General features: G+C 35.5%; 1 protein-coding gene across 1 annotated transcript in view; it reads right to left on the minus strand.

Annotated features, from left to right (window-relative positions):
* The window catches only part of NAALADL2 (N-acetylated alpha-linked acidic dipeptidase like 2), an 895,965-nt gene that overhangs the window by 234,216 nt on the left and 640,279 nt on the right, over positions 1–21,470 (minus strand). Inside the window, exon 12 of the mRNA XM_052645317.1 lies at positions 2,010–2,105. Within this exon, the coding sequence (XP_052501277.1) occupies positions 2,010–2,105 (96 nt within the window). The remainder of the gene's footprint in view (positions 1–2,009; positions 2,106–21,470) is intronic.

Consider the following 21,470-nt stretch of genomic DNA (forward strand, 5'->3'; position numbering starts at 1 on the left):
GACTATATAGTCCATGGAATTCTCCAGGCCAGAATACTGGAATGGGTAGCCTTTCCCTTCTCCAGGGGATCATCCCAACCCAGGGATCAAACCCAGGTCTCCCACATTGCAGGCAGATTCTTTACCAGATGAGCCACAAGGGAAGCTCAAGTACCCATAACATTTCAACAAATATACACATACATATAAACACACATGCACACCCTCACCCAAATATATATAGATATAAATATTTACATAGATATACATATATGTAGATAACAGATATGTATTTTTCTTTCTCTCTTTGCATATCAGGAATACAATTAAGATTCTAAATGCTAAGGAGTTATTATTTGTGGGCCCCTTCTATCTTTGGAGAAGGAAATGGCAACCCACTCCAGTATTCTTGCCTGGAGCATCCCATGGACGGAGGGGCTTGGTGGGCTACAGTCCACGGGTCGCAAAGAGTCGGACAGGATTGAGCGACTTCACTTCCACTTTCACTTTCTATCTTATTGTATTCGAGTAACAATGATGATTGGAGGATGGATATATTCAAAACTAAGCCAAGGAACTAGATTAGACTGGAAAGGAAAGAGTTATAAATGTAGTTAAATTTAGATATCTTGAGCTTAGGAGAATTTTACATAAAGTGTGGTAGAAATTTTGCTTATTTTAAAGGTTCAGAAAAAAATAAATGTACACATCTCTTAATTGCCAGGGTACCTAGAATTTTAGTTTTAGTATTCTGAATTCATTCTATTGCCACTCATTGAGTTCAGTTATTATGCCACAATTCCTCTTTCTAAAGCATAAAAAGAGCTGTGTAAAATTTCACTAAGAAGATGTAAGAATGATTCAGTATTTTACCTAAGCATACATAAATATGGATTATTTTAAGAGTACTGAAATATCAATATTCTGTTCAAACTCTATCCCCCAAAGGCAGGTTATAATTGGTTAAATCAATAGTTGGTAAATGTAAAATTTCACATGATGTCATATGTTCTCGGAACATTAAATTAATTTGCTCCACACTGTAGAATTTAATTTTCTTCATTCTATAAACTCAAAGTCAAGTATTTACCATAAACATAGATATAAGCATCATAGAAGAAAATCAATTAATATAAATGCAGGCTAACTTTTTCTTAGAAAAAGTGTCATTTTTTTTTTTCCTACAACGAAGTACCACAATGAACCACGCAACTTAAATATTGGAACAAACCTTTGAAGATACAGAAATTCAAAGACTCATTTTGTATTGTCCTTAACCAGAGGTAAAGGAAGTATACTTGAGAATATACCACAAGTCTAGTTTCAGATTAAGAATTTTATTAAGAATCTATTTTGGTAGTATATATAAAATGGGATACTGCTCAACCATACAGAAAGAATGAAATTTTGCTATCTGTATCAACATGGCTGGACTTGGAGGACGTTGTGCTAAGTGAGATATGTCAGACAGGAAAAGATGAACACTATATACCATTTATATGTGGAATTGAAAAAAACACACCAATCTAGTGAATTCAAAAAATAAGTAGACTCACAGATAGAGAGAACAAACTCGTGATTACCAGTGGGGAGAGGGAACTGGGAAGGGAGATAAAAGCGCAGGGAAGTACAATATACAAACCCTAATGTATAAAATAAGCTACAAGGATGTATTGTATAGGACAAGGAATATAACCCGTATTTTATAACAACTATAAATGGAGTAAAATCTTTAAAATTTTGAATTACTATTGTATACCTATAACTTACAAGATACTGCATCAACTATACTTCAATTTAAAAAAATTGATTTTTGAATATAATCATCAGCTTTTGGTCTGATTGTGATAGAATTGCTTATTATCTTTACTCCATAGTAAAATAATAGGAGGTACTTAAAATCCTCTCTAGTATACTCTAAAAACGAATATATATATATAGATTTCTCTTGAGTGGCTATTTTCCTTTCCTTCATTTACTAACTGAAAGAACAAAGCCTCAACTTTTTCATGAATACATTTCTCTCTTACCTTAATAATGGTCTCATGAAGATTGAAAAATGGATCCACTTCTTCAACTTTTATTGCATGTTTAGGAAAAAGAGCCTCAGAGAGAAAACTTGGACCCTGTGGAAAACCAGAAAATTAGCATTTTAAACTCATTGATTTTGTTTTTCAAGTGCTTACTGAATATTCTTTAAAGCTACAAAAAGACTAAATTGCGTCAAAGTTTCTGATTGTTGGATTTCATTCTACTGATCTAATTAATCATGAGATACTCATAAACTAAAATAAGTAGATTCCATAATGAATTATTTGTGTTTATCAAAGGGTATTTTCTTTCTCAGAAAAGATCATTATTTGCATTTCAAAGAAAAGGGGGTGACAAACGGCAAACTTATTACAGAGTAAGATATATTGACTGAAACTCCTTTCAGATATGTTTTTGCAATTTAATTCTTTAAGCAAGCATAAGCTTCTATGCTTAAAGGCTGGTAGAATGGAATGCTTTTGAATAAAACAAAGTCTTGGCAACAAGGTACATAATATTATAAATATTGTAAAACTTCAAAACTATAGTAAGATATATTTTAGATAGAGTGAACTCATGAGGTTATGTACTGCTGAAAACGCAAAAGATGTTGTATGAGACACTTAGAGTTAAGATGGTTGAAATAAATCAAGATATTGTAATTAATAATTTTGTACTTGCAAGTATAGATAAAATTCAGATTGCAAGAAGTAATGGGGTGCTGATAATCCTTTATGGTCTAAATATTTATTGCCTTCCCCCCAATTTATATGCTGAAATACTAATCTCCAAAGTAACAGTATTAGGAGGTGGGGCCTTAAGGATGTGAGTAGATCATGAGGGTTCTGTTCTCATGGGGTTTAGTGTCCTTATAAAAGAGACCTCACAGAGCTCCTTAGTCCCTTAAATGAGATAAAACAAGAATTCTGCCACCTGGCGGAGGGCCTTTACCTGATCATCAGTTCAGCTCAGTTCAGTTCAGTTCAGTTGCTCAGTTGTGTCTGACTCTTTGCAGCCCCATGGACTTCAGCACACCAGAACTTCCTGTACATCAACAACTCCCAGAGTTTACTCAAACTCATGTCCATTGAGTTGGTGATGCCATCCAACCATCTCATCCTATGTCATCCCCTTCCGCCTTCAATCTTTCCCAGCATCAGCGTCTTTTCAAATGAGTCAGCTCTTCACCTCAGGTGGACAAAGAATTGGAGTTTCAGCTTCAAATTCAGTTCTTCCAATGAAGACTCAGGACTGATCTCCTTTAGGATGGACTGGTTGGATTTCCTTGCAGTCCAAGGGACTCTCAAGAGTCTTCTCCAACATCATAGTTCAAAAGCATCAATTCTTTGGTGCTCAGCTTTCTTTATAGCCCAACTCTCACATCTATACATGACCACTGGAAAAACCATAGCCTTGACTAGACGGACCTTTGTTGGCAAAGTAATGGCTCTGCTTTTGAATATGCTATCTAGGTTGGTCATAACTTTCCTTCCAAGGAGTAAGCGTCTTTTAATTTCATGGCTGCACTCACCATCTGCAGTGATTTTGGAGCCCCCCAAAATAAAGTCTGACACTGTTTCCCTATCTATTTGCTATGAAGTGATGGGACCAGATGCCATGATCTTCGTTTTCTGAATGTTGAGCTTTAAGCCAACTTTTTCACTCTCCTCTTTCACTTTCATCAAGAGGCTCTTTAGTTCTTCTTCACTTTCTGCCATAAGGGTGGTGTCATCTGCATTTCTGAGGTTATTGATACTTCTTCTGGCAATCTTGACTCCAGCTTGTGCTTCATCCAGCCCAGCATTTCTCATGATGTACTCTGTATATATGTTAAATAAGCATGATGAGTATATACAGCCTTGATGTACTGCTTTCCCTATTTGGAACCAGTGTGTTTTTCCATGTCCAGTTCTAACTGTTGCTTCCTGATCTGCATGCATATTTCTCAAGAGGCAGGTCAGGTGATCTGGTATTCTCATCTTTTCAAGAATTTTTCACAGCTTGTGGTGATCCACACAGTCAGTCTTTGACATAGTCAATGAAGCAGAAATAGATGTTTTTCTGGAACTCTCTTGCTTTTTTGATGATCCAACAGATGTTGGCAATTTGATCTCTGGTTTCTCTGCCTTTTCTAAAACCAGGTTGAAAATCTGGACGTTCACGGTTCACATATTGTTGAAGCCTGGCTTGGAGAATTTTGAGCATTACTTTACTAGCATGTGAGATGAGTGCAATTGTATAATAGTTTGAGCATTATTTGGCATTGCCTTTCTTTGGGATTGGAATGAAAACTGACCTTTTCCAGTCCTGTGGCCACTGCTGAGCTTTCCAAATTTGCTGGCATATTGAGTGCAGCACTTTCACAGCATTATCTTCTGGGGTTTGAAATAGCTCAACTGGAATTCCATCACCTCCACTAGTTTTCATACTGATGCTACCTCACCATGCTGGCACTCTAATTTTGAACTTCCAGCCTCCAGAACTTGAGAAATAAATTTCTGTTGTTTATAAGCCAATCAATCTCTGATAGTTTGTTTTAGCAGCTGAAATGGACTAGGACACCACCTCAAACAATACTCTTGTAGTATTAAACTTGTAAATATACTATGAAATTATTATTATCTACCTATAACTTTTATTTGAAAACCTGAAGTAACTAGAGTTATTTGTCTAGAAAAAATATGTCTTAGGACAGGATATAAGTAACTATGGAGATGATAGATAGAAAAAAGCAAGATGGTAGATAGGTAAGTTTTTCTAATTTTATCATGGGAATGAGATGAAATCTAGTCTGTACCAACAATGACCACACAGGGTAACAAATTTTATTTGAATTCTGTTAGAACTACTTATTAGATCAATGCAGCAGTAGAACAAATTACTTTGGAATCTATCAATGGTGGGAAAGAAAGTTAGGATAATATAGCTGATAGACTCAGAAACCATACAGATGAGAAATGAAACAATGTAATTATAAGTCTCTATATGTTAAATAATTCTGTGATCAAGCATATTCTTCATTCCTTATTTTGAACAATACTATGATTTTTTTAAAAATTATTTAGTTGTTTGTTCTAGCATATGTGCATTTTTGGATAAGACCACAAATCAACCAAAGAGCTTACCTATCAAGACTAATAGCTTATTTATCAAAACTTGTTTATGTTCCTCTCCTTATTTTGCTTGCCATTCTAAACCTAATTTTAGAAACTGCCCAGTTCCAACCAGCACTCCACTTTTTAAGACCTGCCATAAAACCACACAACTAAGGCTTAAAATAAATCATAAATACCCTCTCCTAATTTCTCCCCACTCTAAGAGACTACTAAGATTCTCTGTTATGGGTTGAATAACTCATATGTTGAGTCCTAGCCTTTAGTATCTCAGAACATGGTCTGATTGGGAAATAAATCACTGCATATATAATTAAGTTAGAATGAGGTCATATTGGAGTAAAGTGGGTCCCTACCACAATATGATTAGTGTCATTACATAAAAAAGGAAATTTAGAGACAAATTTTTACACAGGGAGTAAGCCATGTGAACATGAAGGCAGAGATTGGAGCACTGTGTCTACAAGCGAAAGAAGTACAAAGAGTGCCCGAAAACCACCAGAAGCGAGGCAAGAGGCTTGGAGCCGATTCTCTGTCACAGACCTCAGAAGAAACCAACACTGATAACACCTTGAACTGTCAAAACAAGATATTTCTGTTGTTTAAGTCACTCAATCTCTAATGCTTTACTATTCAGGCCTAGGAAACCAATACACTCAGTCAAGGTGGTATTCTTCTTTACTGCAATAAGTATAATACATCTAATTTTGTCTATCAATTAGGTTTTGTTGTGGTATTTTGGGCAGTCAATATAGAATCAGGTTAAAATTTTGATTTGCCATAGTTCGGTGGCATCTTAATCTCTAAAGGATTAGTTACAGCAGTTAAGAAATTTTGGAGATTTACATACTTCACAGAGATTTTGTGAACAGTCAAAGCCTGCTAATAGGAAACACTGTTAATGGCATTGATGACATTGCTAAAAACAATACATATCATAATAATAATGATGAGAGTGGTAATGATGTGGTAGCGATTATGGTAGGATGCTGAGCTAAAGGAAATCCAAAGACTCTATTTATGATCCTCAGAGAAAGTGTACAATTTGCATGGAGATATTTTTGAATTGATTTTAGTGAAAGTATGACATGGACAATTTGTGGCTTCCATTATCATTTAATAATTTAACTTGAAGTCCCTAAAACTTTGCCCCAAGAGTAGTTGTAAATAAACTTCTTAAATTAATTTTATCTTATTAGTATATTTAAGACTTCATAAATAGTGCAAAATTAAAATATCAGCAAGCCTCAAACTGAAAGATCTCATAAGAGTATAAATTGAGAATTATAATTAATGAGGTTTTATTGAACTTTCAATTATTCAAAAGCAGAACATATTGATTTAAATCATCCATATGTGTCTTATTCTCTAATATAACCCCCTTCTCTATCTTGTTCCTTCACCTGCCTCTTACATACGACTCATATCATTTTTCCTTTCTAGTGCATTTTTTAAATCATTAAAAAAAATATGCTCCTAATACTTACTATATGTCAAGTGCTACACTAAATACAGAATATAGTCCTTAACCTCATGAAGTTTAATTTAATGGGATTTGAGTCCATAATAGATCAAACATCACTGTCTTTGAAAATGTTAAGACACTACCATTCTTTTTCATGTATATATGAATATAATAATCATCATTTATGAACAAGTTTTTGCATATCCTGACATAAAAAAGTAATGAAAATATTTGTTTAAAAAGGGATATATTCATTGTGAAAGTTTTTTACTGCTATCACATTAACTATGAGTGATGGCTGTTTGATAATAGCTCCCATCTGTTGATGAAGAGAGAGAAGTAAAACACCCTTAACCATTTAGAGAGTACTTCTATTTAGAAAAAATTCATTGATAGACTGAAATGAAGGAGTAAACCAAGATATTCAAAACTTAATTGTGTAGGTATGCCACATGGAGATCATACTAAAATTATTACATAAGTAGGGATAGTGATAAGAAAAGTCTATCCAGGAACCCGTTTGAAATTCAGTTTTTCTCCCTAGTCTCCAACTTACATGTCCTCTCTGTAACATTTAACAATATTTAACATACCTTCCTTCTTTCAACTCTTTTGCCCAAAGTCCATGATTTGTTGCTAGATCTCTATGTATAATTTTCTACTTATAACTGGATCCTCTTTTAATTTTTGAGCTTTTAATGTTTCTAGGGGGTCTGTACAGTCTTCCATTTTCACAGACTACCTAGGTGGTTTGGTCTACTTTTCTGGCTTCAACAACTAATCTCCGATTGATAGTTCCGAAAGCTTTAGTTAAATTCTTGTTTTTAGTTCACCATTTTTTCTGCAAGATCTTTCAGACACATCAACTCATAGTCCAAATCATGAGCATACATTCCTCCACTGTCACCTTCATTTCTTATCTTGGATAATATCATAATACCCACATTTTGTCCAAATGTGAAATTTTATATTATACCTGACTCCAATTTGTTTCACCCTTAGTACTTCAGAACTACACTAGCCAGTTTCCTTCTAATCCATATGCTTAGACAATTCTCTATAAGTTCTTATTTGTTGCTATAATACAGTTACTTATTACTTTTTCCCAAACTATGGTCCTTATTGTCTGTAGATGCAAGTCCAAATTCATTAGTATAGTTCACAAACAAGACCCAACATATCTTCTTTCATCTTTAAACAAGTCTTTCTTTCCCATAAGCTCATTTGCATGATTTCCATATAGCTACTGGTTAAGTCACAGCAGTCGATTTATCAAATCTTAAATTTATCCTTACCTTCACTTTCTCTGTCCCTTTGTGCCATTTCTTCTGCCTGGAAAGATTTTTCTTTCTTTTTCTTTATTTGTTTATCAGGCTTCTTTCTATAATTGTTTTTCTCGATCCTTGAAAACCCACCAGAATTCATATTTTTGTCATCTTTCCCTATCATTTTGTACTTGATTTTTACTTATCATTTATTATATCTTTGTTAATTTCTGTTTTTATCACTATGACATGAGCCTTTTAAGACTAGAGATTCTTTTCTTATTAAAATAGTCTAAAACTGCCAGGTAAACTTGAGTAATTAATCTCTCAGGATTTTCCTTTACAAAGTTGAAATGTAAATATATATTTGCCCTCCTAACCCCAGAAAGTTCAGGTCAGGATCAAGCAAAATAACAAATCACATAAATACTCGGTAAGGAGAAAAGGATTACACTAATACTGAATGATTTTTTATTTTTATCACACTTGCCAGGAATTGCTTTTCTATATAACCAAGAGTCAGGATTTTGAAGTTTAAATTACTAAAATTTTGTAATTGCATGCATCATGGACTCAATGGACATGAATTTGAGCAAACTCTGGGAGAGAGTGAAGGACAAAGGAGCCTGGTATACTGCAGTCCATGGGGTTGCAAAGAATCGGACATGACTTAGTGACAACATACATATATTCCCTCCTTGTTGAGCCTCCCTCTCATGGTCCCATCCCAGCCCTCTAGGCCATCACAGAGTACTGAGCTGAGCTCCCTCTGTTATACAGCAGATTCCCACTAGTTATCTATTTTACACATGGTAGTATATGTCAATGTTACTTTCTTAACTCATCCCTGACCCTGCTTCTCCAGCAGTGTCCACAAGTTCATTCTCCTCGTCTGTGTCTCTATTTCTGCCATTCAAATAGGTTCAGCAGTACCACTGAGATTTTTACTGGCATTAAACAAGATGCACAGCCCAGTGCCTGACACACGGTGCAACAAAAGAGCCATTGATATTCTCGTGACTAGATAGTCTCATGACTAGATTTCCCTTTCTTGTTTTCTTCCTTTTATGAAGATAATGAAGGAGAAAGGAGCCTGGTATACTATAGTCCATGGGGTCATGAGTTGGACCTGAATTAATGACTGAACAACAACAACAAATCAACAAAAACCTGAAACTTCTTTTAAAGTCTACAGTTGCTAAAGCTTGAAAACCATTTCTGTAGGTGATAGGAAATCCTTGGAGGATTTTGTAGAGAATAAGTGATATTTTCAAGTGCGTATTCAGGATAGGGACACACTGATACATATGTGGGGGATAAATTTAAAAGAGAAATTGTGGAAACAGGAAGCATAGACAGAAGGCTACTGCAGTAGTAAAGTAAGAAAGAGTCAGAGGTTAAGCCAGGACGATGGAAAGAGAAAGAGAAAGGAGTAGATATGTTTGATAAATGTTTGAGATAAAATTGGTAAATCTTTTCAGTTAATTGGATTAGAAATCTTAAAAAGGAGTCAAGATTGCAAGTATTTCTAAATTTGATAAAAATGAGTGATAAACATTGGCAGTGATGTGTTTGTGGATATCCATATGATGTTACCCAGTAAACGAGTGATTGTATCATTCAAGACCAATTTGGTTCAAGACTAAATTGTGAACTAAAGTTAATAATACTTTGAGAAGCATGTACATGGTAATTAAAACATAAAGTGGTCCACATGTAGACTTAGAAGTATACGGAGTGTAGCCACAGATATCTGAATGACAGTTGACATTGATTGTCAGTGGCATCTCTGAATAACATTGATATTTAAGGGGTGGAAGAATAAAATGAAGACCCGTGAAGACTTTATAGATGGGATCATCAGAGAAATGTAAAGATAACCATGGGAGTGTAATTTCATGGGAGTCAAAAAGATAAAGACTGCTTAGGAAGTAATAATCTATAATCAATGCTTCAAAGGAAGTGAAGAAATACAATTAGATAAAAATTATTAATTGGAAATAGCATTTCAGAGACTCCTGGTGTTCTTTGGTGGTAGAGGGGGGGTAGGTTTCTCTGTGGATTCATGAATACAGGAGACAATGCAATAAGTTGAGAGAATAAATGTCAGAAGAAAAAAAGGAAATGTCAACTATGAACTGACTACACTATTCTCACTAGAAAATAAAATTAGGCTGAAAAGTTGGAAACACTGACCAGTAATTATAGAGAGTAAACAAATCAAGGAAGAGTTTATTTGTTGTGTTTTAGATGTGACTTTGGCTTCTCTTGTGGCTCAGCTGGTAAACAATCCACCTGCAATGTGGGAGACCTGACTTTGATCCCTGGGTTGGGAAGATCCCCTGGAGAAAGGAAAGGCTACTCACTTCAGTATTCTGGCCTGGAGAATTCCATGGACTGTATAGTTGCAAAGAGTCAGACACAACTGAGAAACTTTCACTTTCCAACTTAATGTAGAGAAATGATGAATGCCTCAGGATTTTAGGGCTTCCCTGGTGGCTCACAGGGTTAAAGCATCTGCCTCTAATGTGGGAGACCCGAGTTTGATCCCTGGGTCGGGAAGATCCCCTGGAGAAGGAAATGGTAACCCACTCCAGTATTCTTGCCTGGAGAATCCCATGGACGGCAAAGCCTGGTAGGCTACAATCCACGGTGTCGCAAAGAGTCGGACACGACTGAGCAACTTCACCTTCACCTTCACCTTCACGGATGTGAGAGTTGGACTGTGAAGAAAGCTGAGCGACGAAGAATTGATGCTTTTGAACTGTGGTGTTGGAGAAGACTCTTGAGAGTCCCTTGGACTGCAAGGAGCTCCAACCAGTCCATCCTAAAGGAAATCAGTCCTGGGTGTTCATTGGAAGGTCTGATGCTGAAGCTGAAACTCCAGTACTTTGGCCACCTCATGCGAAGAGTTGACTCCTTGGAAAAGAGTCTGATGCTGGGAGGGATTGGAGGCAGGAGGAGAAGGGGACGACAGAGGATGAGATGGCTGAATGGCATTACTGACTCGATGGACGTGAGTCTGAGTGAACTCCGGGATTTGGTGATAGACAGGGAGGCCTGGCATGCTGTGATTCATGGGGGTCACAAAGAGTCGGACACAACTGAACGAAGGTGGATATATTTTTAATTTAAGAGAAAACATCCAGAAGATAGAGATTTTTTTAAATGCTAGAAAATTGAGGGGAAATAAACAGATCACAGTCTTAAAGGAAAGGAATTCAAAGCTCACTAAAGTTACCCAGAAATTAGAATTGTAAGTATACAGCCATTTGTTTAAAAAAGAAAAAGATGAAATGAGGACAGGTTATTATACATATGGTGGAAGACAATGTGAGTATGCAGACAGAGGTGAAGAAAATTAAACAACAACAACAACAAAACCCTCAAATTTTATGTTTAATTCAATTTTAAACTGAATTGAATTGACTAACTCACTACCATGCTAAAATATACCCTTTGCATTTTTATCCTAAAATAACCATTTAAAATATTTAGTCTATGTAGATTTAGTGAGTATTGAGCTAGACAAAACCATTGTGCACACACTTTAAAATATATATATAGTTGGCAGTCAGTAAGCATGACCTGGAATGAACAAGATAGCAACAGCCCTTTCTGCATACTAGCACTCTATACATAATCACCTAATTTAATCCACACACTTACCTTTAAGGCAGAAACTAGTGTTACTCGCTCTTTACAAACAAAATGGACAACCAGTGAATTTTGGACATTAGCACAAGATTGTACCATGAGTAAATGGTAGAGCTAGATTTAAACCCATGTTTCTCTGACTCCATAGCCCACACTTCCATTCCTATGCCACGCACTTCCTCCTCACTGCAAAGTTCCTCATAGTCTAAGATTCTGTGCTTTGGCACCTAAGTAAGAAAAGTTGTTTCCCTCACTTCTTGTTCCAATATCCTTCAAGTCCTAGTCTACTCTGTAAGCAGCATAAACACTATGCACAGTTTAAAGGATATAATCAAAGACTCCCTGCTTAAACTAAATAAAATTGATTCTAAAAAGTCCTATGTGCACCTCATTCATTGCAATATTCTCTTTTCTGCAGTCAGAGAATATACACATCGATACTTAAATTTAATATATGAAATTAAAACATTTGCTAGCTTTGAAAGGCACTGACATTTAAACATTCATAACATGCTGGGCTGAGGAAAAAGGTAATTAGAGCCATAATTTTTGAAATATAACATTCTCATCACTATTCAAAGTAAAACAGACCTGAGGTAATATGGAGTCTAAATAGAAGTGAAACAATCCAAAGGTCAAATGTGGAACATCAGGACACTATTTTTTGAATTCACTTATTTTTTCATTTCAATTATTTTTTCAGGTCCTTAGATGGTCCATAGCATTGGTTTTATTGAAAATATTCAAGACACCTTCATAGTTCTATTCATATTGATTTAGCAACCTAATTTGAGACTTGAATCATACCTTAGAAATCTTAATCCAAATATAAAAAGCAAAACTTGGAGAATTCAAGTGATTAACTAATTTTTACAAAGTCACAAAATATTTATTACAATACCAACACTAAAATTTGGCTCTGTGTGTTTTTTAAACATTTTGCCTTTGTTTGTAAAGTACTTTTGAGTGGGGATAATAATTGTAACACAAGCCTTAAAATGTGAAAATTTTCATTTAGTTCATATTTATTTTTGTTATTGAAGTTCTTATATGTCAACAAAATACTTCTATAGAACCTAGTTTTCATATTTTAAGCTTCCTTCAAGCTCACCTGCTTTACATATTTTGCCTTCTTTCCTCTCTTAATCATTAAATGTTTGCCTATCTTACCTATTAATTAATACATACTATGAATCATTAATTAAATAGTCTGTGCTTACATTTTATTTGGTTTGTTATTCACATCATATCTGAAGGCAGGGAAAGCTAAGCTACAGCAACAAAGAGCCAAATAATAAAAGATGCTCCAAGCAGAGTATTTCACAAATTAAGGCATTGTTATAACAAATACCTTAGATTACATTTTGATGCTAAATAATATGTTGATGATAAATAGTTAAGAATTAAGACTAAGTGCATGTGGTAGTGGATATTTAGTTACTAAGATGTCTCCAACTCTTGCAACCCCATGGACTACAGCCCACCAGGCTCCTCTGTCCATGGGATTTCCCAGGCAAGAATACTGGAGTGGGTTGACATTTCCTAAGTGCAAGGAGAGGGGAAACTATTTTGTTAATAAAAATTAATTATTCCGTTTGGTAAAACAAAATGGTGTTTGCTGCTTCCAGATCTGTGCTGTCATTATGGATAGAGGAGCATGTGACAATCCAACACAAAGAGCAGGCTCATTGGGAAGAACACTGCAAAGGTTGTATTAAAAAGTTAATGAGAAATGACTAGATCCAAAGTACTATTTATCAGCCCTGCAATGTCTAGGATCTCTATGAAGAGTTGCTATTAATGCTATGAGAGACTACCCTGGTAGCTCAGCAGTAAAGAATCCTGCAGCCAATGCCTGAGACATGAGTTCATTCCCTGGGTTGGCAAGATCTCCTGCAGAAGGAAATGACAACCTATTCTAGTATTCTTGCCTGGGAAATTCCATGGACAGAGGAGTCTATTAGGTTACTGCCCATGGGGTCGCAAAGGGTCGAACAAGGCTTAGTGACTAAACAACAACAAATTAACCCTATAAATGAGTTATAAGAAATAACTCATCTCATTTTACATCCTATCCTTAAACTTCCATTAGAATTCTTTTGTTTCTTGTTTATTTTCAGCAAAATAAGAGGGAGGAGCAATCAACTTGCTGATACTTGCTATCACTCCACGGAGGCACCAATGCAGCATAGTTTCACAGTAGGAAGGAAAAGTTATATATTATTATATTTTGTTATATTTTATACTCACTTTTAGTCAAGAGTTCTCTGCTCTGATGCCCTATAGTCCATACTTTCAAAAAATAATATAATACAATATCAGATTATAAAACATAAAGATGTATGAGAAATCAGCAGCAGGCTCTTCACTGTCCATAACTATAATTAGTGACTTCTGCATCCTGTATTCATTCCCTGAGACTTTTATAGGTGATTCCTTTCTTGCCTCTTCTAACTTTTTGATTGTGGCTATATAACTCAATATTTTTGCCTCTCATCTTTACATGACCTTGACTGTATGTCTTCTCTTTTGTGATAGACATACTTGCCATTGGATTGAGGGTCTACCCAGATAATTCAAGATGATTTTATATCAATTCCATAGCTTAGTTGCATGTGCACAGACTCTTTTCTTCATAAATGGTCACATTCACAGATCCTAGGTACGTGTGGTTTTGAGGGCCACTTCACCATATTACTATTGCTATTCTCATGTCTTTAATGGGAGTTCTATACTGAAGCAATGGCTGGTGCTTTTAATACAAGATCTCAAGATTTCAATTCTAATTCAGACTTCATTCTTGCTTCTCTTTTCAAGAACAACCATAAAATTGAAGGATTTATACATCTGTGAAATAACTGTAGATAAGGTGCACACTGAAACTGTTCTAATTTAGTGGTCATAAATTAGCTACAAGTTAAAGGAGTTGTCTGGTTAGGAAGGTGTTTGTATAGGTATGTAGGTGTGTGTGAGCACTCAGGCACTAAGTCATATCTGACTCTGCAGCCTCCTGGACTGTAGCCCTCCAGTCTCCTCTATCCATGGGATTTCCCAGGCAAGAATACTGAAGTGAGTGGTCAATTCCTCTATCTTCTGATCCAGGGATCAAACCTGCATCTCCTCCTATGGCAGGCAGATTCTTTACCACTGAAACACCTGGGAAGCCCTTATATAGATATATATACAATTCTCAAAACCTATTTTAAGTGTGCATTTTATTTTGTATAAATTTTACCTTAAAGGAAAGCAGCCTACATAGATAAGGGACATTTTTATCATCCTCAAGAAATTTTCTCTTGCCTTTCTTTCTTCTAGTAAATTGTGAAATATTATACAATTGATCATAACATCATCTTTTTATCATTTTAATAGGGTCTGAGTTTATGTCTCTTCTTTAAGTCATCATGCTGGTAATTTTTGTATCATTTCTTGATATTTACAATCATTTAAATAATTTAAAATTCTGGCTGTTTTCATCTTACCTCCATGATTTCTTACAAATATATTCCACATTTTAAAGTTTTCTGCTGCTTGAATACACTTTTTTAAAAAATATGTAGCCACGGTTATTTAAGATCAAAAAAGTGGTGTTATCATTACCCTTATCTTATAAGTTAGTACTGAGATTCAAAGAAGTTACCTATCTCGATTCTGCTAGTAAGTGGTACAACCTAGATTGGAATTCAGATCTTCATCTCCAGTCTGCTACTACTCACATTTCATAACCCTGCATTTCAAATGCCCATGTCAAGGTAAACCAGCAGTCAGCCTTAGATATTAAAGAAGATACTATAGAAATTTCAAGGCAAAAATAAGAACTGTTTGGTTTAGTATGAAACTAAATTGAATAGAGATAATTTAAGGTTTAAAAATTCGTGATAAAGTTCTACACATAAATCACCTACTGTTGAACTGTTTCATAGTACTTGTTAAGTGAACAGAGTCACAGACAATCTCTTTTACTCTGTTTTCTTGTCTCTACCCTTTCCAAGGCTAAGCTAAATGAATATTTTATATAAATGGCTTTTATTAGTGACATGAATGAAGTCTATCCAAGTATCCACAGAAAGGGAGGTAAAGGTTATGTATAGTCTCAAAAATAACATTTTATGAATTCAAAAATTGTTACTGAATAATACCAGAAAATTTCAAAGAGTTATAGAACAAACATGGTTATATACCATATTTTCATCTTTAATTCTCCTGAAACTGAAACTTAAAATAAAACCTTAAAGCTTTAAGTGTGCAAGGGAATACCAAAGTATTAAAACAAAATCTATCTAGAGAACTGTGAATTCAATAATAGTAATTTTGGTAGTATCATTTACTGAGTGCCTGCTATGTACTGTATTGTCAGGAAGTGAATCCTCATGTATTATTGCATGGCTAGTATTTTCTGAGCAAATTTTACTGGAACCCGTATTAAATGACAAGCCTCAGAAGTGAAATAATGACTAAATAGTGAAAGAAACCTGAAGAGATTCACCTTTCTGGAAGTATGTGTCTACTCTTTAAAGGGAATAAAACCCATAATCCTGGGAATATGACATTCATAATATTACAAAACATATGTAATACATGCCATTGGGTAGAATTCCATTGAGTTGAAATAAATGGCAGTTTCTAATTTTTTGGTGTTTGTTGGTTTTGTTTTGTCAGAGAAGGCAATGGCACCCCACTCCAGTACTCTTGCCTGGAAAATCCCATGGACGGAGGAGCCTGGTAGGTTGCAGTCCAGGGGGACGCTAAGAGTCGGACACGACTTGAGCGACTTCACTTTCACTTTTCACTGTCATGCATTGGAGAAGGAAACGGCAACCCACTCCAGTGTTCTTACCTGGAGAATCCCAGGGACGGGGGAGCCTGGTGGGCTGCTGTCTATGGGGTCACACAGAGTCGGATAGGACTGAAGTGACTTAGCAGCAGTAGCAGCAGCAAGGTACTTAATTGGTAAATTTAGAGTTGGCATTCTCTTAGTTGGGTGGGAGGGAGACTCAAGAAGGAAGGGATATATGTACACTTATAACTGACTCATACTGTTGCACAGCAGAAACTAATATAACATTGTAAAGCAGTTATACACCAATTAAAAAATAAATTTTAAAAAAGAGTTTGTTAGAAATGCAGAAGTTCAGGTCCCTCTCTAATCCCTAAATCAGAATCTGTATTTTAGTAAGAACTCCAAGTAATTTGTATGCACACATGAAAATTTGACATGTACTGATCTAAATAAGAAGAAACTTAGGAAACTTAACAGTGGATTTGATTGCATCTTGACTTGACCCTATCAGTTGCAAGAGATATTTGGGGGACAACTAAGGAAATCTGAATATAGATTGCTGCTGCTGCTGCTGCTAAGTTGCTTCAGTCGTGTCCAACTCTGTGCGACCCCATAGACGGCAGCCCACCAGGCTCCCCCGTCCCTAGGATTCTCCAGGCAAGAACACTGGAGTGGGTTGCCGTTTCCTTCTCCAATGCATGAAAGTGAAAAGTGAAAGTGAAGTCGCTCAAGTCGTGTCCGACTCTTAGCGACCCCATGGACTGCGGCCCACTAGGCTCCTCTGTCCACGGGATTTTCCAGGCAAGAATACTGGAGTGGGGTGCCATTGCCTTCTCCAATATACATTGCTAGATTATAGTAAGAAATTATGATTATTCTGCTCGGTATGATAATGGTGCTGTGATTGTGTAGGAAAATGTCCTGAAAATTTTAGGGATCCTTACTTAAGTATTTAGGAGTGAAATCTCATGTATGCATTTTACTTAAAAGTATTTCAACAAGAAAAAATAGTGGATGAAGCAGATATATATAAAAACATTGTGTATATTGTGTGTTAGTCGCTCAGTTGTGTCTGACTTTTTGTGATCCCATGGACTGTAGCCCACCAGGCTCCTTTGTCCGTGGTATTCTCCAGGCAAGAATACTGAATGGGTTGCCATTCCCCTCTCCAGGGGAATCTCTCTGACCCAGGGATCAAAGCTAAGTCTCTCACACTGGAGGCAGACTTTGTCTCTGAGCCCACCAGGGAAGCCGATATAGCTAATTGTTAGCAACTGTTAAATGTAGGTGATGGATATGCAAGTGTCCATTATGAAAAATTTATATAATAAAAATTAGAAATAAAAAAATAAAGTTGGCAGAGTCTCAACATTTTTTATGACTAATATCATTTATTCTAAAAATATTTTAATCTAAGAAATACTGATTATATGTTATGGGCTTTTTCATCATGTGAGTTTTAGAGATTAAAATGTTGATTTTCAGTACATTTATTCAGTTTTTTTGTTTGAGTACCTTGTGTGAGAACTGAAATCTCACTTTGGTCAACTGTCTCTTAAACATGCACTTATATTTAAAACACTATATCAGATCAGAGAATTCTACTATTTCAATAATATACAGCCTAAGAAGCTTAGTAGGCACATTCACTACTTCAAAACAATAATTAAACTACTTATGTGAAACACTTTTCTACAGAAGTAATACCTACACAGCAAAATGTCAAGATAATACAGATTTCCAGATTGGTAGGAAGCTTACCAGAATTTTCAATATATATGCTAAATACTGCTTAACAGAAGGTCAGAACACCCTCGGCATTTGAATATAATCTGATCATGAAAGAGGACTTGTAATTTAAGCCAGAGTTTCTAAACATTTTAAAACCAAGTACCACTTAAAAATAAATATTAAATATCTTGACTGTTTCAAAGATTCTGGCATGCCTTCTCTGTGTGGGTCAAGTATTAAGGAGAGATGTGGGGAAGTTACACTACCCTTGAGAATCACTGGTAAGCAAAAAATACATGCTTATACATAGATTTTTACTCAAAGTGAAAAAAATCTATAGATAGTTACACTATAAAATACAGGAAGTTCGGTCAATTCTTGAGTTCTATAATAGACATTGAAAAAGATGTTTTATGTATTATGAATAATCCTAGTAGAGGATACAGCAAATATTATTTCAGCTAGGGCTTCCCAGGTGGAACTGGTGGTAAAGAATCTGCCTACCAACGCAGGAGAGGCAAGAGATGTGGGGTCTGGAAGATCGCCTGGAGGAGGAAATGGCACCTACTCCACTAGCTCAGTCAGTAAAGAATCCGCCTACAATGCAGGAGACCTGGGGTCAATCCCTGGGTGAAGAAGATCCCCTGGAGAAGCAAATGGCAACCCACTCCGTATTCTTGCCTGGAGAACTCCATGTACAGAGGAGACTAGCAGGCTACAGTCCGTGGAGTCGCAAGAGTAGGACACGACTTAGCGACTAAATCACCACCACCCATATCCCTTGCCTGGAAAACTCCATGTACAGAGAAGCCTGGTGGGCTACAGTCCATGGAGCCATAAAGAGTTGGACATGACTGAGTGACTGAGCACAGCACAGCACAGTTCTCATAAAATTCCTATCAGGTAGATACTATGATTAGTCCACGTAACAGATGAAGAAAAACCTCTTATCCAAGGAGTAAAGCTGAGAAATGAACCCAGGCAATATCTGTTCTCTTATCTTTTCTCTTATAGGCAGTACAAAATACACTGCCTATAAAATATAATATAGTATTGCCTTATATGGTTTTGAGAGCCTTTACAGATAAGAAAAAATGAAATCCATGTTCATCTTGTATACATTTCATAAATGAATAAAATATACATGTGTGTAATGTAATTTAAAATCTTTCCATGCCCTGAACTTCTCTTACCCTGTAAATTCATCTCTTAAGTAATTTTCAATTTATGTACTATTCTATCATATTTTAATTTTTAGATAGGATATGTGAAACTAAAACTTTCCTAAATATTTTGGATCCTTATACTAAGTTAGACACTAAAAATGTTGTCTCCATTTTTGCATGAAGTTTAAATAACCTCAGAGTAAAAGAGGCAATACCATAATCTCAAGTAATTGAATGTTTAGCTAAGCACTCTGTTCTTTTCAGCTTGCAGACATAGATGGTTCTCTTAAAAATCATTTGCACTTATAGGTGATTATAAATTTCATAGTCACTTAGCTGGAGTCCTGGAGCAAGTTTCAGGAGGAGCTGCTATGGATGAAGGAAAGGCACACACAGGATTCAGAACAGCAACTATTTATCAACTCTTCTAACATTTATTTCAGATGTAACTGGTTCAGCTCTACTTGTGCAAACTGATTACACCTGGGGGTAGGGTACAGCAGCCAATGGCACTGTAACACAGTTAACATTCTGAGTATCACTGAGAATTCAAGACACAAAAACTGAGTTGCAAGATAGAAAAAGAAAAACTGGTATTTGAAGATCTTAGAGGAAAAGAATTTTTCTCAATAGTGAAGAATCCAAACTTTAATATGGTCTTTAGTAAAACCTGGTCTCCCTGGTAAGGTCTTGAGTCAATTTAACAACATAATTTCTTGGAGGTCAGAGCCTGTTAGCCTCCTGAAAAGTTTTCTGTTGAACAGTCAGTCAGTGCTTTTCTCAGGGCTGTTACTTAATCAACTGTGAAAGAAATGAGGGATTTAAAGGTCTTAGAGTTAAGGGCAAAAGAATCTAAACATCAGGTTAAGAAGAAACAAATACATTATTCAAATCCTGGGAGAGATGCTGTAGTCCTTCAAAGTCCCTTTGCTAGAAATAGGGAGAGATTACCTTTATAGTCATGACCTCATGTTCCATAATCTGGATGAAAACACCTGGGGAAATTAAACCTGGAACATTAGCCTATCTGAAATTTTGCCATTCATTCTATTTCTCTTATTATTAGTTTAAAATCTTTCCTTGTGTGTGTCAAATACTAAGCCCAATGTAGGTTAAATAGTGGAGAGACCAGAGGCTCAATTCAGGAAATGATTAGCTATTTAAAGCTCTCCCAATCTGCCTCCCTACTTCCCCTTCTTCTAGACCACATCTTTGGTCTTTCATTTAACATATGAATGACTACATATTAATACAGTCAGATAACCCTGGGCAAATTATGTATTTCTATTCCTGTTGCTACTTACTAAAGGCTTAATGAAAGTCTTTATTTCCCTATGTATCCCAGGGAGCACAGGTAGATTTAATTTCAAGGACTGAAAATGATTTTTGGAATATCTTTAGTTTGAGGCAATGTGTTTCTCTTTAGCTAAACATATTCATTTTAATCATTCAACCCATTTATTCACTTGGAAATCAATAAAGACACCAGATTAATTGTTAATTCACTAAAGCAAAAATCCCATTTAATTGAATAAATAAATGGTAAAGAAAAGAGCTACTATTTTAGCCCTAGTGGATTAAACATGTATGCTACATTTGTCTCTTAATACAAGTCTCTGAAGATGATTCTAAGCTTGAATTCAAAATATATCCAACCTTCAACACAAAACAGACCTTTTCCTTTGTGATTAAAGTATATAGAAAGAAAATATGCTTTTGGTTGATTTCTGATAACATCTTTTCTTAATTTTCATTTGAGAATAATTGGTTATCTTGATTCCCCTCCTCCTTCATCCTCATTCAAAGACAGTGAAATTAAAAAGACATTGATGTTCTCCTTTTCAAAAAATGGATCACTTCTGATTCAGATTCTATTGAACATTAAAATTCCAGACTTAAGACTAATTGCCTCCTTTCTTATTAATTTGGACCCAATTTTCAGCTGCCCTCAGGTCGCTCGATGGCAATTAATTAATTTATGAATCAACTGAAGAGGAATTCAGATTGCAAAAAAAGAGAGAGAGAAACTGGTTTTCTTTAAATTTATGACCAGCATTTTTTAAATGACTCAATTCTAAGTGTTTATATTCATAATTAAGCATAGTTCACATTTGCAAGTTATTTTTAGAGAAGTTGAATGTTCAAATTTAATTTTTATTTTAGATTATTTATTATTTGCCTTGGGATAAGAGTTTTAATCAAAGTACAAACACACTAAATAATTATTAAGTTATTCCACTGTGATTTGATAGAATAACTGAATGTGAAGGGCTGCAGTAATTC

The sequence above is a fragment of the Budorcas taxicolor genome, chromosome 1, assembly GCF_023091745.1.
Source record: "Budorcas taxicolor isolate Tak-1 chromosome 1, Takin1.1, whole genome shotgun sequence".
In the NCBI taxonomy this organism is placed as follows: domain Eukaryota; kingdom Metazoa; phylum Chordata; class Mammalia; order Artiodactyla; family Bovidae; genus Budorcas; species Budorcas taxicolor.